Source organism: Lissotriton helveticus, chromosome 12 (assembly GCF_964261635.1).
Source record: "Lissotriton helveticus chromosome 12, aLisHel1.1, whole genome shotgun sequence".
Taxonomy (NCBI): Eukaryota; Metazoa; Chordata; class Amphibia; order Caudata; family Salamandridae; genus Lissotriton; species Lissotriton helveticus.
This window is the reverse complement of record NC_136073.1, coordinates 611,699,107-611,716,639: the sequence shown is the minus strand read 5'-3', so window position 1 is coordinate 611,716,639 and position 17,533 is coordinate 611,699,107. Positions and strand designations below refer to the sequence as shown.

Here is a 17,533-nt window from a genome sequence, read left to right as displayed (position 1 = left end):
GCTTGCAGTGTTGATTGTGCCACCCACATGAGTAGCCCGGAAAAGGTGTCTCAGTCCTGCCACCGCAGTCCCTGCGCGCAGTTTAACTGCAATGTCGACCTGGAAAGTGCACCCACTTGCCAGGCCCCTCCCTTTCACATAGGACACCCCTATAGTAGGCCCAAGGTACCCCCCTGGGCAGGGTGCAGTGTATGTGAAAGGTAGGACGTGTACTGGTGTGTGTAACATGTCCTGATGGTGAAATCCAGCCAATTTCCTTTTTTCACTATTGAAAGGCTATCTTGCTCATAGGACCGAATGGGGAATGCTCTGTAACATTTTAAAAGCATATCTTCCCATAGGAGTAAGATAGAAAATTGGAGTTTGGTATCCCTGAACTCATAATTTAATAACACATCTTTTAGTAAGGCTGTTTTTTAAATTCTGTGTTTGAAAGTAGCACTTTTAGAAAGTGGCTATTTTCTTGTTCAGCCTTTTTGTGTGTCTCTGCCTGTTTGTGGATTGACTGTCTGGCTTTGGAGTGACAGGGGCTGGGGTTGCTCCAGGAGTCTGGGTGAGTCAGCACTAGGCTGAATGGGTCCGAACTGCATTTGGAGTTGTGAGAAGAGTAGCACCTGTACCTGAATAGGGCTGTACCTGCTTTCCACAATGCTGGCTCTGCCCCCCTGTGGTGCGTCTGAAACCAAGGCTCACACTGACAAAGGATTTTGTTGTGCACTGGCAGAGTGTCCCCAGAACTGGTTTGGACTGGGCTCAGAGCCCCTTGCACAAAGGGAGCAAATACATTTTGGGGTATAAGTACTAGACCTAAACCCCTGAATTTGAGACGATTTCTGGAATCAAGAGGAACTTTTGCTGAGGAGAAGAGCTGAAGAAACTGAGAAGTACTGCCCTTGCTGTGTGTCTGGGGGTTGGCCTGCAGTTGCTGTTTCGCCCAAAGAATGGAGAAGGACTTTGCTGTGTGCTGTGTCCCCTGCTTAAAGAAAGTCTCCAAGGGCCTGAAGAAGAGCTGGCCTCCTGTTTTGAAGTCCCAGGAACAAAAGGACTTCACCCCCAGCTCCCCTGAACTTCCTTGCTGGGAGTTCTGACCTGCCAGGAGGTGCCTGTAACTGTGTGTGGGCCTCTGGAGGTTGCTACTGCTGTTGGGAGCTGGAAGGGACTAAAGAGAAGGAAGAAATCCTGTTTCCTCCGCCGTGATGCCGCAAACTGTACCGAGGCCCAGGGAGCTGCTCTTGAAGTGAACGACGCAGCAGCTGGCCTGCTCCGCAGCACCGATGCCAGCAATGATTGGCCGTGACCGACTCCAGTGCTCGCATCGACTCAGCCTTCGCCAGCACCTGTATCTGGTTATAGCAGCGCTGATAACCGCCGAGGGTGACTCGAAACTTGCTGACTTCGCATCATCACCGGAGCCGACATCGGCCATCTTCGACGCCGTGCATTTTCAGACTTCATTTTACAAGGTACTGTTGTGTGGGGGTCTGTGTGACTCCAGGCCCGACGTCGCGATCCTCACGGGCGGCACCGTACTTTGGATTTTGTGCTGTCCTGACGTCGTGATAGCCCCAGTTGTTGCTATTTGATTTCTACAAGCTTATTTTTGCAACATCCTTTATAAAGACATTTTACTGAGTATCTGTATGTTGGATTTTTGGCGTTTTGGTCTTGTTCAGTTTAGAGAGACATTTTATTTTTCTAAACTGGTGTGGTGTCCATTTGTGGTGTTTTCACTGTTACTGTGAGTATTGGTACAAATACTTTACAAATTGCCTTTGGGATAAGCCTGTCTGCTTGTGCCCAGCTACCAAGGGGGTTAGCAGTGGTTATCTAAAGTGTGTATCCCCCTTACCCTGACTAGAAGCAAAGGTCCCTATATGGACAAAGGTACCTACTTCTGCCAACTAGAGACACCCATTTCTAACAGTACCTCTGCGCCGTACTGTTAGCAGTCCGAGCAAGTTGCCCGGAGGCCTGGCAACCTAGTATTCAGCCTTACCAGCTCTCACTAGAATGAACGTTTGGAGAGCCCTGGCACACGTCTGGTCTGGTGGTGAGCAGAAGTCTGGCTGCTTCAGTAGAGGCAGCAGGTGAACACATGCTCCTATGCTGTAAGCCTCCTTGAAACCCAGTGACCGGTTTTGGTCATCCTGAATTGTTGTGTAGTTGAATCTTTGACTTTCTTCAGGAGTAATGCCTTGCTTCTGCCTCAGAGCAGCACGCTGTTCCAGGGCGACACCCCTTTCCCTTCACCATGGCCCCCTCCTGTCATACCGAGTTTGTAACCGTTCACACAGGGAAATGGACCTTTCAGGTCACCGCATTGCAGATGGAGACCGCCCTCTTCTCGGTGGAGCAATGCACCAGGGCGACAGCCCTTAATCACCGCAGCCCCCACCTGGCATACAGAAGGCATGGGCCGCACACAGGTTTTCTGCATTCATTTTGTTCATTTCAGCCACTAAAGGGACATCTTTTCATTTCTCCTATGTTACAGCAAAGGTTAATGTTGCAAATGAGGTCAGAGCATGGCTGACCAGCAGAATCCACATGAAAGTCAAGTTCATCCTATATGTGGCCTAGATTCGTAATATACATGGTGCAACATTACAGCCTATTAAATCAAACACAATAGAAAGAATTGCCTAGGATCACACAAACTGGTGAAGTTGAGAATCTGGGATTGATCCCACATTTTCTGCTTTCACACTGTTCGTATCAGCCATTCAATGGACATCTCTTTATTTCTCCTGTTTTACATCAAAGGTTAATGCTTTGTCTTTAATTCTTGGCACATGAGGTTACTGCAGATGCTGTAACTGTGTTTTTCACTTAAAATAGGGACTGCCATGCATAATCCTGCTTGCTCCTCCATGACCCAAGTATTTCAGTGTTGTGCCGAAGTACTCAATCCGCCACACCGCACAAAAAAATGATTTCCAAACATTGGATATGATGTGCTTTATTTACCAGTTCCAATCACTAAATGTTAAAGAGCTTTTTTACCTTGAAAGGTAGACCAGTTACTTTTTTGTAGCTATAGAAATTCGAGAGTGCTAGCTAGGACTGTGCTAAATTTTGCAAAGTTGTTACCCTGCCTAAATATTGATTATCTAGTTTTCTGGCCTTCTCACACCAATCTACTGCAGCAGTGCTGCAAAATTTGTGCTGTACTATATTAGAACACAATAAAACAGGCTAACTTCGTTATGATGCTCGTAGGTCTGGCAGACTGATTTTACTCGTAGTCATGCTATGTATGGAATGAATGATAATGTGTGCTACTTGGGGCTAGCTCATCAGGATGAGTTTACCGTGAATCGGAGAGCCCACAGGGCAGTTTTGCTGTAAACAAGTAGGTCAAGTTGGCCGTCTCCAGTGCACCATGTTGGCATTGTAACCTGTCTAGGGCCCCGAAGTAGGTAAATCTAATATACCGATTCATAAATACCGAATTTTACCGATTCGGTATTTAGGATTCGGTAAATTAGATGTAGATAAAAAATCGGTCATTTTTACCGATTCGGTATTCACCGATTCGGTAAATACCGAATCGGTATTTGCCATTGATTCCTATGGGCCTTGAAGCCCATAGGAATCGATAGCAAATACCGATTCGGTAATTACCGAATCAGTAAAATTACCGAATTGACATAAGGAACAGGGTGTCACTTTGACACCCTGTTGCACCCCTGGTTCAGGCTTGTGTGCCATGTGACACACATACATGCCCTTAGGGCATGTCTGTGTGCCACATGGCACAGGTGTACATGCACAGATGTGCATGTACACAGGGATTCGGTATTTACCATGTAATAGTATTACATGGTAAATACCGAATCCTAAAAGCCCTGTAGCACTAACAGTGCTACCTACATTTGAAAATACATATTCGGTAATTTTACCGCTCGGTAAAATTACCGAATCTGTAAAATTCACAAATTCGGTAATTTTACCGATTCGGTAAAATTACCGAATATATGTATGTTTTAAACACCCCTACATGTCAATGTCCAAATACCGGTCGGAAACGGCCGAAAATCTGTATTTTCTGCCTTTTCCGACCGGTATTGCCCTACCTACATCTGGCCCTTGGTTATGCAAGGTTCTTATTATCCGGCATAGTCTAGTATATATTCTGATTACTGGCCATAGTTTGTGGTGTGTCTCTGTTCCTACATCTCCCCACTTGGGTAGTTTTTCTATACAAACTAGCAATATTTCCATCTGGAGGCCTTTGTTTTCTCAAAAGGGCTAGTTGGCACTGGAAGTGCATGTGCCTTTTTCTTGTGAGTTAACTTTATTTAGATTTCCTTCTCATCCTTGGCCCATGGGCAGCTAACACTTAATTGGATGTGGAGCTGATGCCTCTTGTGAAATTTATAATCCGACTCTTTGTTAGTATTCGGGTTGTACTGATTTCAGGGTGAGCTGTCGGGTTACGCTGGTGAATGTGAAGGTGGTTAAGATATAGTTTTGCCAGCAATAAGAACATGAGATATGTCTGCTATATGTGGAGGTACATTTGGGGGGAGGGTGTGGGGGGGGGGGGCAGTGTGTAATTTGTAAAAAGATAAATGTGGCGCCCCAAACCTTTTCTAGAGTCCTATTGCCGAATGTCAGTGCCTCCATAACCTTTTTCTTTCACTACCCTGAACTTATTACAGGTTCTTTTTGCAATGCCTTTTCTGTCTTTATCATTGTTTTCCAGTCTCTCTTTCTCCTTTCTTCCATTTCTGTCTTTCTCTTGATTTAGGTCATGGTCTGTTGGTGAAAAATGAGCCCCAATCTCCTAAAATGAATGCAGGTGCCCACTAGAGACACAAAGTGGTCGGTACTGCTGAGTAAGCGTACATCTCATAGGAGAGCGTTCTCACCTCTAGAGAGCACGGGCACCTAAAGCAATCGCATCTACATGGAAATGTGCTGCACATGGAATATTTTGAATGGTGGAGTAGGCTGGCAGCAGAGTTAGTTTGTTCAATCATTGGGTAAAGGAAGCTCAACTCTGACAAAAGGCAAAACATTTTTTATGTGTAGCTTACAAGTCTTCTTCCTATATCGGGAGTTTTTGCATGTATACTCATTATGCACTCCTGATAAACCTGCTAAACATGTGAGGTCTTAAGATCTGATGTCACTTTCTGTAAAGTCATGGGTTGTGATGCCACTTCCTGTGATGTAATTTCCTGCGATGTCACCTGCTGTGATGTCACATGCATACTGCCTAACTTGGTTAGTCCCTCACTTTTTGTTTTTTTAGGCCGTGTGCCCTATCAGTATTACTGTGCTTGGGAAGAGGCCGGAGGCCCCTCACACTACTTGGCTGTACTACATACGGGAGGAGACCCCCCTCCTGTACCCTCATCGTTGTCCTTTTGTAGTACAGCTTGTCTCCATACATTTTTTTTGGTAGTGCTTACTATGCTCAATGCATATGGCACAGAGCATTTGCGCATCTTAACACAAACATGGCCTGCATAAACATTAAGTTGGGCTGCTGCTCAGAAACGGCTGGTTTCGCATTGTAGTCAGTCTTGTTAGTGTGGGCCTCTTCTATGCTATAGATTGTCACCCAGTGGCAATATTGTTTTATGCACTGAGATGTCTCGGTACTTTTTTTTTTGTTGTTGCCTTTTAGCCATTGTAGATTTGGGCATAATTCGAAGACTGTCTTTTGCCCTTCTGTTCTTGATTGGAAATTCACAGGTGGCTAGTGCCACCGTTTTATTTGGTGGGTGCGAAAAGGTGGTTGTTTACTAACCACTTTGTGCTCCAGCCACACACAGGTGACTAGTCCTTTCAATGTGTAATGCGCATTTCTAATCCGAGAAGTGAACGTTATGAATATTTGTTGTTTGATGTCTTGGAGAAAAATTGGCTAAATATTTGAAAGCGAAATCTTGGAATGTCTTACTGAAAAATCAATTGGGAAAGGCAACTTGGATAATCTTTGAGCGTGAAATGCATTTTAAACCCTTTTTTCTGTTCCTGATTTTTCTAGGTGTTATGCAAACTAATAAACAGCCTTGCTCCAGGATCAATTAAAAAGATTCAGAAGTCCACCATGGCTTTCAAACAAATGGAGCAAATATCACAGTTCCTACAAGCCAGTGCGGCTTATGGCTTGACAGCGGCTGACCAGTTCCAGACCGTAGACCTATGGGAAGGTATGGACCTCAGAGGAAGGGCAAAACGAAGGGAATATTGTACCATAAATGTATTGCTGTTCATTTCTCTTAACCAGTGGACATTTTTGAAGTCTGCACAATAAGATCAATTGTATGTAATATAGACATGGCTTTATGTCCACCCTTTACTCATAATTCAATGGGATTCTTGATCGGATGACCCATATCCTCCCATCGTTGACATGACACCTAGCATTGCATTTTCTATCCCTCTTTGCCTCTTCTGACTCCTAGTAATTAAATGCCCCTTATCTCACTTAATTAATAAATTAGCCGCTTCCTGTGGCTGCTTGCCCCTAAGATTACTCTAGCCCTGTGATCTGCCGATGCTGTACCATCACAGAAGGCTGGCCATGCATGCACATATGTGGTGGTCGTCTTGCAATTTTTTTTTCTTTTTGGTTTAAGAAAAATCATTCTAAGATGACCACTGCACATGCATGATGTATTTGGCAGCAATCTTTAAATATTCCACAATAGCTGCTCCACATGCCGGTGACCGCACAGCAGTCATCTTGGAACACTTTTTTTTCCTTCAATGAAAGTAATTTAAATATTGACACTGCACATGTGGCGCTCGCATGACTGCCATCTGTTTAAAGATTATAATAAAATCATTGGCAAAGTCAGTACTCATGTGCATGACTTATTGATTTTACCAATGCTTGTTAAAATGTTATAATTTAGAAGGAATGCTTGATGAGATTTTGCACATGGATTGCATCTCCATTGGGTGCTGTGTAGTAAGTACAATAATGCGTACTTCGAAGCCACTAAAAGTAAAATGGTTAGACAGAGGAACTGAAACAATTGAACACAATTGTGCATTGCTTCAGTTGACCTGTTGAATGTAACCGCAAAACCTTACTTTAATTGGACCTGTATGTTAGTAGGATTTGCCTAAGAAAGGAAGCGTCCTCTTTGAGGCGGCGCTCTAGTCATGGTGATTGTAGAGTTACGGTCGGTAGACTGCTCCATACCGAGTGCTTCATAGGTGTCTTAATCAACAAAACTGCAGGTAGACCTGTTATGCCGCTGGATGTTTGCATAAGAAATTCTCCTGGTGAGAATACTAATTTCTTCCACCAAAATTCAACTCACACCAAAAGTAGTTTTTACAGCCGCCTGAGACGTACTTGTAGAGTATCTGATTCTTTTGGAGGCCCCTTGTTAGCTACGGTATTAATGGCGTCCTTCACAATATGGTATTATTTAGTGCTGAGCTAAAGGAAAATAATCCTGGTGAACCTGTTGTAATTTTGCAGGCTGATTGGTGAAACCAGTCTGTCATGAAATGACATGGAACTCAGTTCCTCTCTGTCTCAGTCTACACAGTAGTCTGCCCTGTCCTGCTAGAGGTGCGGAGGAGGATATGTACCATGTCAATGCGCATAATTAGAACTCCATTGACGTCAATGCAGTGGCTCGGGGCTTACAATAGCTGGTATAAGCCTTCTGCAACAGTCCAATGTTTTTCTTTGTTTCTCCCCTTTTAATTCAGAACACTCTCCCCAGAATCTGTGGAATGTTAGAATAGCCTTATTCCCATTCTGCTTTGGGCAGTTCAGGTTGTTGAAAAAGCAGCACAGGCCTAAAACTGTGGTTTAGGGCATATAACCTGCATAAACCGCGGCAGTGGGCCATAAGGCTATGTTACAACATGTTGTTTTAAATTCTGACATTAAGAATTTAATGACAACAGATTCATGTGGAAGCTTAAAATTTAAATACAAAGTTTTTTTTATTCAAAAAATGTATTTACCCATAATGCAGTAATGACCTTGGTGAATATGAAATATGGCATTTGGCTGTAGATACCATTACACAATCTTGGACGCAAAGACCTAACTTGGACTTTGGTAGATTCTCATGCATGGACCTGATAAACTTGAGCTCCTTGAAGTGACAATGACTGGAGTTAAATAAAACAATGTATCGTGATTTATGGGTAAATAGTCGTGTTGTTTGCCTGATAATCCTAGTCTTGTAGTCTTATACACTTAAAAGCAATGGCTGTTTTTTTTTAGGTCTTGCTGAGCCAGCGCATGCGCTGCTCGGCAAGACATTTAGTATGTGGGCTTTTAAAGGCCGACTACACGCTTTTGGCTGGCATAGAGCGTGCGGTTACGCGCACAATGACGAGCAGAGGCGTCGTAGGGCTTTTCTCTCTCGTCATGGTGCGCGTACTTCGCACACCACTCGCCAGCCTGTTTCATTTGGCCGTCGCGCGTGCACCACTCGCTTCCTTTTTTTAAACTTGCAGCGCGAGGTGCATGTTTTTGTGAGATTTTCGCTTAGTTTCTGGAGGCTGCCTGGCGAACAGGGAGTCTCGGAGCTCAGTGAGAATGGGTCTATCGCTAGGCCTCCCCCATGTGCATCCTCGAGCTCCTGCCCTCCAGTTCTGTCTCTTTGCCCCCGCCCCCCTCTTCGACTTGATAATCTTGATCTGCAGCTGTCACAGGGCCGGTCTGCGGGATGTCAGGAGTTGGCATCCCAGGGCCTCCCCAGAGAAGGCTGTCGCATGTCCACCTCTCACCTGCATACGCACGCGCATTCACCCGCGCAGCTTTCGGAGACAGACAGCCGGGCGGCTCCCGTTCAGCCTCGCTCTTTTTTTGTCATATTCATTGTCTTCCTTCTCGTCTTCATTCTTTGCGGTTTCGCCCACTTCTCCTCCCCTTCTGTCACACTCCAGGTCTTTCCTTCCCTCCACGCGTCTTTCTACGCATCACTCGCACACCGCGTCTTCACCTCCATTCAGACGTCTCATCTCTGTTCTCATCACTAGGCCTTCCTCTGCCTCGATCTCCTTCTCCACCTCTAACACACTAGGACTTACCTTCCATCCACTCCTGTTTATCTCTCTTTCCCTAACACACCGTGACTTGGTCTCCTTCCGCTCTGTCTCCTCACGCCAGTCATAATGCTCCCCCCACTCCTGCCGGTCTTCCCTGTTTTCACTCACTAAGTCTTCCTTTTCCTCTGTTCTGTCTCTCTCTCTCCTTCCCATCACACGCATATCGGGTGTGAATTTAACTCCATTCCAACCTACTTTCCCCCTTCACTCACACACCAATGCTTCCTTTCCAACCAGTGCTTTCAATGGGCGGGCGCTATCAGAACTAAGAACCCACATTTCTTTCATTAGAGAGGGATGGTACCTGCCCCTCTCAGCACTGCACCAATTCTTGTAACGGGAAAGTACCAACACTTAGCAGCAGCAAATAGCTACTCTGCAACCAGAGTACCAGCAATTCTATATTTCAATTTCAAGCACAGTTTCCAGCCACTTGGCCACCTACTCTCTCTCACTCATTAGGCCTTTCTCTGTCTGTTGGAACTAAAGGGGTTTTACTCCTTGAGGTTGAACTAATCAAATTGCCTTCTGGTGCAGCAACTAATGTGGCAGGGTTAGTAAAAAGAGGAGTTGCCCCTCCAACTGCTTTTAGAGGGATTGATGGATATATATATATATATACACAAAAACCTTTATTTGGCAGTAACTCCGCCATAAAAGCGATGGTACATTAAGAACTGCATCAAATTAATTAAAAAGCATGTTAATTCATCGTGCAATAATCATTCAAAAGTTACTATCAGTCTCCTGGTAATCTAAACAGTCTCAATCTTTAAAATAGCTCTTAATAGTAAATTGAAACGGCATTAAATAATTATATGTTTTCTATAGCATATATACAGTCATAAAATCTTAACATTTCCCTGTGCATTTACTTAACACTCTCTTGCATAAATCCATGGTAGCCCTCTCCCTTTTAGTCAAATCTGGATTTCCTAGATCTTAACATCTCACTTAAAAATTGCATAACAAAATAAACTGTACGATCAGTTTGCAATAGTTGCAAGTGCAAAAAGGCAACATGTGCTTGCCTGAAGCCCATTTCTTTTAAAGTGGGTTTAAGAAATTGTTGTCTAGGATGGGAAAAATATTTGCATAAAAAGATAAAATGTAAAATATCCTGTGGAGACCTTTTGTCGCAGCCACAGGGCCCCCTGTCCTCAGTGCGTACTAAAAAACCAGGAGGGGAGGCAACTAAGAGGTGAAGCATATTAAATCTAAAATGGTTAATCAAAAAACGTTCATGAGGATTGGTTAAAATTGAGAAGTAAGTCTCCATACCTGGCGTTGATTGAACTAACGCTTGAGCTCTTACCGTAGGCTTTTTAAGTTCATTACCTTCACACTCAACTCTGTTTCTTCTAAAGACAAATATATATATATATAGATCTTTAATTAACTTTTTATCCACCCTCTTCACTTTCTCATAATTCATGAATATATCTGGTCTTCCAAGGGCACTAAATGAATCTTTAATATATCTTATCCAAGGGATTTTCAATGCATGATTCATGGAAAGGCAATCCACAATTACTCCTTGATTAAAAGAAGACTCTTCGTTGGACCATATATTTACCCAGCAGAGCAGGGACTTACCTGCAACTAAGTCTGTGATCTATTTGACCCCCCAGTTCCTCGTGTACAGGGTGTGCTGTTCCCTATGGCACTTTCACAATCCATCTTAAAAAATTATTTTGGGTGGTTTGTAATTTTTGCATTGCCTTTTAACCCCAGATCTCACTACCATACGCGGCTTTAGAAATAGAAAATGACTGATAAAATGTTAAGATCACCCCGGAGACCATGTGCCTACTAGTCTATGTGCACAATTAGCATAGCTCCCAGGGCTTTATTCATGTCTTTTACCTTTTCCTTCTTCAGACTATTCCAATTTAATTTTTCATCTAATAAAACACCCAAATAACAAAGTCGGGACTTTGGCTAAATTAGCAGTGCCTGCATTGTAGGTTTTTGTGCTAGCCCCCCAGCACCCTATTTCCATAACAAATGATTTAGTAAACTTGGGTGATAAATCCAACTTGTTCATGAAGGAGACCAATCCATCAATTAACACTTGCAGTGCTGAGTGTTTTAGCTATAAGCACTGCTTTGTCTGCATGTAACAGGACTGGGACTGGTCTAGTGCCTATTCTCGGGGTGTCCACATATAATGAAATCAGATGGGACTCTAGCCCTTTTAATATACAGTGTGAATAAAAAAGGGGCAGAATGCCTCCTTGATGCACACCTCTTGAACACCTAAAATAATCGGTAAGCCCTCCCTCCTGAGTAAAACTAACTATGGCTGTTGTGTTAGCATATGACATTAAAACACTTATTATTGCACACTCCACACCTATCTCAACAAGTAGAGCCCATACTTTACTATGGTTCACTCTATCAAACCCCGCAGTAAGGTGCATAAACCCCAGATAACTCTAACCTTCTTTGGCGATTGTATGTTTTGATATCAACAGGTAGAGATTCGGGCATTGTCTCTCTGTTGACCTAGTCTAAAACCATAATGCGTGTCTGAAATCTGGTTTATATCTGCCCATTCTGATAACCTATTTAAAAGAACCCTACTCATAACCTTAACAGTGGAATCTATCATGGAAATGGGATGTAACACTGTGGATTGTCCCTGTCACCCTTCTTATAGATGGGGACAATGATAGTGAATGACCATGATTGGGACATTGACATCCGTGCTGCTGCATTAAGAACCCTGGTCAAAATCGGGCCCATACGTCTGTTTTTCCTTAACAGGTCAGGGGGATTCTATCTGGACCTGGGGCCTTATTACAAGACGGTCCCTCGATTGCAGATTTAACCCCCTCAGTGAGGAAGTTAATCTGCACATCACTTTGGATGGGTACCTGATTAGCAATATCTTGTTCTTTCACCATGATTATAGACCATCTGGAAGTGTTCCTGCCGTTGGCCTGGGGTTATATGATGTACCATACTCAGTTGGTCTGGTTCAGAGAAACAGGGACTATTGATGATCTTCCAGAAGAGGGAGCTGTCCTTTAATTCACTAGCTTGCACTAGCTCATCCCAGGTCTGTGAGTGATGGATAGACGGTCCTCAACAGTTGAAATTTTCTTAATAATTACACCTTCTGCAGTAGTTAACAAATCCACTATTGAGGTAGCAGTCAAATTGTCTTAACCCTGGCAGAAGTGGTTTGATGTAATTTGCCCCATGTCAGCCTAGGAGTCCAGAAGTAGCCGAGTTTAAGAACTAAAAGAAGGGTGCAAGTGTGTGTGTGAGGGGGTGGGGGCGGGGGGGGGGTTGCAGCCCAGCCTCTGATGGGCAGTGAGTGGATAAGATGGGCACCTGACCTGGGCAGAGCCAGGGCACGCCCTGGCCTACTGGCTCTTGATGACGCTTATAAAGCGCTGATCGATGGACCCTACCGCTCCTGGAGCAAGGGATTTTGGGTAATGGAGACCCAGAGGCCAGGAAAGCCCAACCAGCAGGACAGCATCCTGCGCTGTGGCTCACAATGGCACTTATGAAGCGCTGGTTGATAGGCCAATCAGTGAGCGTCAAACGGCTAGGGCGCTCGACCTCGGACCGGGGATCTGGGTTCGAGTCTCTGCAACAACGCTCAATATCCTATGATTCTGGGTAAATCACTTAATCTCCCCGTGCCTAACAAAAATGAATGTGTGTCCTCATGTTACGTAACTGGTGCTATGTAAAGGGCTCTGATACCCGATTCGGGTCAAGTTCCCGCTATATAAAACTGCAACAAAAAAAACCTCTTAAACCAAGGCATCTTGAACAAGGACGTCTGAGTCCTTGAAAGACCAAGCAGCAGCACAGCGTCCCACACGGCAGGCGCGCAATAGTGCTTAGGTTATGAAGCGCTGGTCGATGGACCCCCTGTACCTCCTGGAGCAAGGGATCCTGGGCAATGAAGTCTCAGAGCTGCGGAAAGCTCACACAGCATCGTAGCAGCCTCTCTATGCCCTCACGATGGCGCTTATAATGTAATGGTTGATGGACCACCCACGCCTTTCGGGGCAAGGGATCTCGGGCAATGAAGTTCCAGAGTAGGGTGACCAACCGTCCATAAATTTCACAGACTGCCTGTACCTTGGGCCGCCTTTTGTCCGTAATTTCGGACTTTAGAGCGAGCTGCCCCCTGCAAGCAGCTTGAGAGTTCTGTAACTCTCCCTGCAGGGGGCAGCTCGCGCTCCTGCTGTGATCGGTGGCCTGCAGCAGCCGCTCTCCGACCTGGCACAGACTGCTATCGGCCCATTATCATTCTGTATGTCAGCCTAATTCTCACATACAGAATGATAATGGGCCAGTTCTAGCATTTGCTGGGCCTCCTCCTGCCAGAGCCCAGGCCATGGCAAACTGCTTTTGTTTATGGGCTCCTGTCACCTCACCAGGGGCAAAGCTCTGGGGGGGGGGGGGGGGTGTTCATTTTGACGCATGTTACCCAGGTGCATCTAATATGAAAACGCAGGTATTTAAGTTTCACTCAGGCACACAACAGTTGCAGTGCAGGGTTCTCTCAAACAAATATAAACGTATTTTGACTTGTGCTTGTGTTGGTTGTCTATTTACTTATGTTTTTGCGCGACCTCCTCTGATTTGTCTGTAAAATGTACCTTTTGCCCTAAATTTTTGTCCTGAATTCTGACCTTCTGACCTGAATGTGTGTCCAGAGTTTTTACACTTACTGTCCTGAATTTGCACCCATGCCACTTGGTCACCCTGTTCGAGAGTCCTGGAAAGCCTACGTACACAGCAGCACAGCGTCTGGTGGTTATAGTCTTGGCACGCTACTGGAGATGAAAGCAAATTAACACAACTATCACTTGTAAAAGGAAAGTATAGGACCGGATACGTGTGTCCTTGTGAAACAAAGCTATATGGTAATCCCACGTGTGCCACGCTGCAATAAAAAAAATGCCATGCCAGTCTGAAAAAAAAAAAAAAGCAGCGACCCAAAAATGTACTTGTTTTTCCCTCCTTTACTGATGAGATTGTCAAATGTTTGGTTGGTAAAAATGTTAAAGCAGACTACACAACCAAATACGGCACACTAAAGGCATCTGTAAATCTGTCCCAGTTTTTTTTTTTTTTTTTACTTTGTCCTCGATCCAGCACGAACAAAATTGTCACCTCGGGCGAGCCAGCCTAAACTTGTTATGGAACTTGCTTTCTGTCAGGGAAATATTATTTGGAAGATGAGCACAATTCTGTGGGGAAAACTTTACAGCTGTTGCATGCAAGACCGGCCCTTGAGTTCCGGCTGCTTGGATGAAAATACTCAAGTGTGCCCCATCTCAACACCTGCTTCCCAGCGCGCGCCCTCATCACAAGCAGTCCAGCGCCATGATCATCGGTTCTAAATCACCTGCATCTGTAACTCAAAAGAATAAGTAAACTTAGAACTCATTAAAAGAGAAAACGTTTTAAAACTAACTCACGTTTGCCTTGGGCTGCAGATCTGAAACACGTTTTCCCCTTAATTTCGGAAATAAAATGTGCTGCTTTTTTAACGGTCATTGGAGCGTTAAAAGGGAGCTGGTGCACGAAAAAACAAACAAATGCAAGCTGACATTTTGGTCACTCTGTGACTGCACTGAAGTCTGTTCGGACGCACGCACGTCTGAATACGCGGCCTTGACATATATTTTTTTCAACATCGATCTTTTAATATTATTCGAATATGCATATTGCAATATACAACCAGGAAGTCTGTAAGACTAGACAACGTTGTTTAGCGATAAGGTACTATAATCAATGTAAAGTCTAGTGTGGCTAAAAATCTGAGTCTAAGGTACATAACCATTATAATTATTCAGGGATGCATTGAATGATTGTAGATCCTGACTTATCAATCTGTCACAGAAGTAAGCAATTGGTACACATTTTCTTGTCACAGAATATTTAATAACGACTATCAAGTAAGTACTTTTAGCCATGGACTTTAGGAAAATCACCCATTTAAATGTGTGGGTATTATCTAACATTGTGTACAGTATTTACGGGTTGGGGACCACTTAGATTATGTAAGCATAACAGGAACACATTTTCAAATTGAATGTAGAGTTCCAGTTTTAGTATTGTTTTTTGAATATTTATTTTCATTTTATTTAGGCATTTTTGAGAACCGGTAACTTGCCAATAAAACAGTTAAGCTGGAATTAATTGGTGTCATTGTATAAGAGGACTTTGTTGCTTTTCTTTCTTCTCTATGCAAATGTCTAATATGATAGATTACAGAGCCTGCCTTGATTTCACGAGGAAAGCATCAGGTGGATTCTTCATTCAATTTAGGCAGATCAACCATGAAGAGAATGCTCACGAATACCAATCGAAGTCTGAAAGAGTTTAAGCCAGCCAGAATGTCCTCCCTCCCTGCTGAATATTTTATTTATTTTAAAGGTTTTATATAGCGCTGGCTAGACCCGGAGGTATCAGAGCGCTTTACATGAGCATCAGATCATAGTTACAGGTTACATCGTTACAAAGGTTACACAGTTATTAGAGCATGGCAACATAGTTACTTGTAAGGTCGAGATGAACAATAAGCACAAATACGCAAGGGGAAAAGCAAGCAAGCAAGGGGAAAGATTCAGGGGAGGGGGAAGGAGCAGGGGAAGTAGACCGGTAATGAAGGCCGGAAAGAGGAGGGGAGGGTGAAGGACACCGCATGGAAAGAGGAGAGGAAGGGCAATTGGGACACAAACCGGTAGACGAGTCAAAGCAACGTCCAAAGTCCAGTAAGCTGTGATCCCAAGGGAAGTGGTATCACTTCCCTATCTCAGTTGCGGGAGGCTCCTTTTACGCAGTGGACTCTCTGAGGGGTCTCAGACTCCAAGGCCTACATACTGGATCCTTCCCCAAGAAGGGGAGAGGGAGTGTGTTGGCAAGGGGTGCCCTAACATACCTCAGCTGTGAGTGGCTCCCTTGGCGCAGTGGACTCTCTCAGCGGGTTCGCTGAGACACCAGAGTATAAATATTGGATCTTTCCCCAACAAGGGGAGAAGGAGTGCTTAGTCAAAGGGCACAAATGACAGGGGGCTAGGCAGACTAGCAAGAAAGGAGAGAGAATTCAGGGGAGAGGGGATAGGAGCTAGGAGCTAGGGAGGTAGACAAAGAGAGAAAGAGTACTAAATGGGAACAAATTAGATGAATGAGATATTATATAGTGCTGGCTAGACCTGAAGGAATCCGAGCGCTTTATATGAGGAACAATAATGTTGCCATTTACATCATTTAAAAGTTACATAAGTATCAAGAAAAGCATTTAAAGAACATACGGGACAAGGTAAATGGAGCAATGAAGGGTAGGGGGTAATACATTACGTGAAATAGAGACCAGATTAAATGAAGTGAAGAATGGGGAATTTAAGGTAACAGTCTGTCAAAGGGGGTGCTACTCCCTTTTAGAATGTTAAGATATATGCTTGTATTCCACAATAGTTATTTCGGTGTTACCCATTAGCAGTGGTTATCTAGTATGAGCCTGTCCTCATTGTTGATAGATGGCAATTAGTGAGTAGAGCTCCCTATTTGTTGAGACTCAACCAAGGTATATTGTCATTAAGCCCATGCTCGTTGGTTCTGAGGCTGTGTACCCATCTTTGTTCCTTTTCGAACAACACTTTTTCTGCGTTATGGTTTTTCATTGCAAGTGTTTCCAAAATGACATACTGTAGGTCATCCACTGTGTGCTCTGCCTCTATGTAGTGGTTGCTCATCTTTGTTGTATTTCTTTATCATTTCACATTACTTTTGTGTTCACCAATCCTTTGTTTGTTTGACTTTGCGGCATGTCATCCCTATGTAGCGTTTGGTACAGCGACAAGTTATCATATAAATTGCATGTGTTGTGTTGCAATTCGTATGGCATCTGATGGTCCACTTAAAGTCTGGTAGTAGTTGGATACTCTTTGTTGCTGTGGTGAGATTGCAAACCGAGCAAGAGCCACATGGATAATGTCCCAGAACTGGTGGATTGTTCCAAAGTTTTGGGGTTGCCTCCCCCCTAGTTCTTAGAGGTGGTCTGGTGTGGACCGGAATATCTTAAAGGTTTCCGGTTCTTTTATTAGCAAATCTAGGTTTTGGCCAAGAGAGGGAACCTTAGGTCAAAATTCTCCAATTTTTGTTGATGATTTTCTTCACATTATTGGATGCTGCGTTAAAGGTTGTTATGCAGGTTATTAGGTCAGAGTTTGGTGTTTTCGGAGTGGTATCTAGGAGACTCTCCCTAGGTTGATTTCTGGCCCTTTTTTGCATTTTTTATAGTGCTTTCGGGGTAATCATGTTTCCTCAATTTGTCACACAGATCCTCCGCTTGTCTCTTGTAGTCACGGGTTTTGCTGCAGTTACGTCTCAGTCGTAAGAATTGGCTATAGGGAAGGTTCTCCCTCAGAGGTCGGGGGGTGAAAACTCTTATATATGAGTCGACTGTTTTTTAATCTTGCTTTGAAAAAGGTCTTTGTAAAGTGTC

General features: G+C 44.0%; 1 protein-coding gene across 1 annotated transcript in view; it reads left to right on the top strand.

The window, feature by feature from the left end:
- Nucleotides 1–17,533, top strand: part of TAGLN2 (transgelin 2) — a 143,914-nt gene that overhangs the window by 91,838 nt on the left and 34,543 nt on the right. Inside the window, exon 3 of the mRNA XM_078669448.1 lies at nt 6,002–6,167. Within this exon, the coding sequence (XP_078525574.1) occupies nt 6,002–6,167 (166 nt within the window). The remainder of the gene's footprint in view (nt 1–6,001; nt 6,168–17,533) is intronic.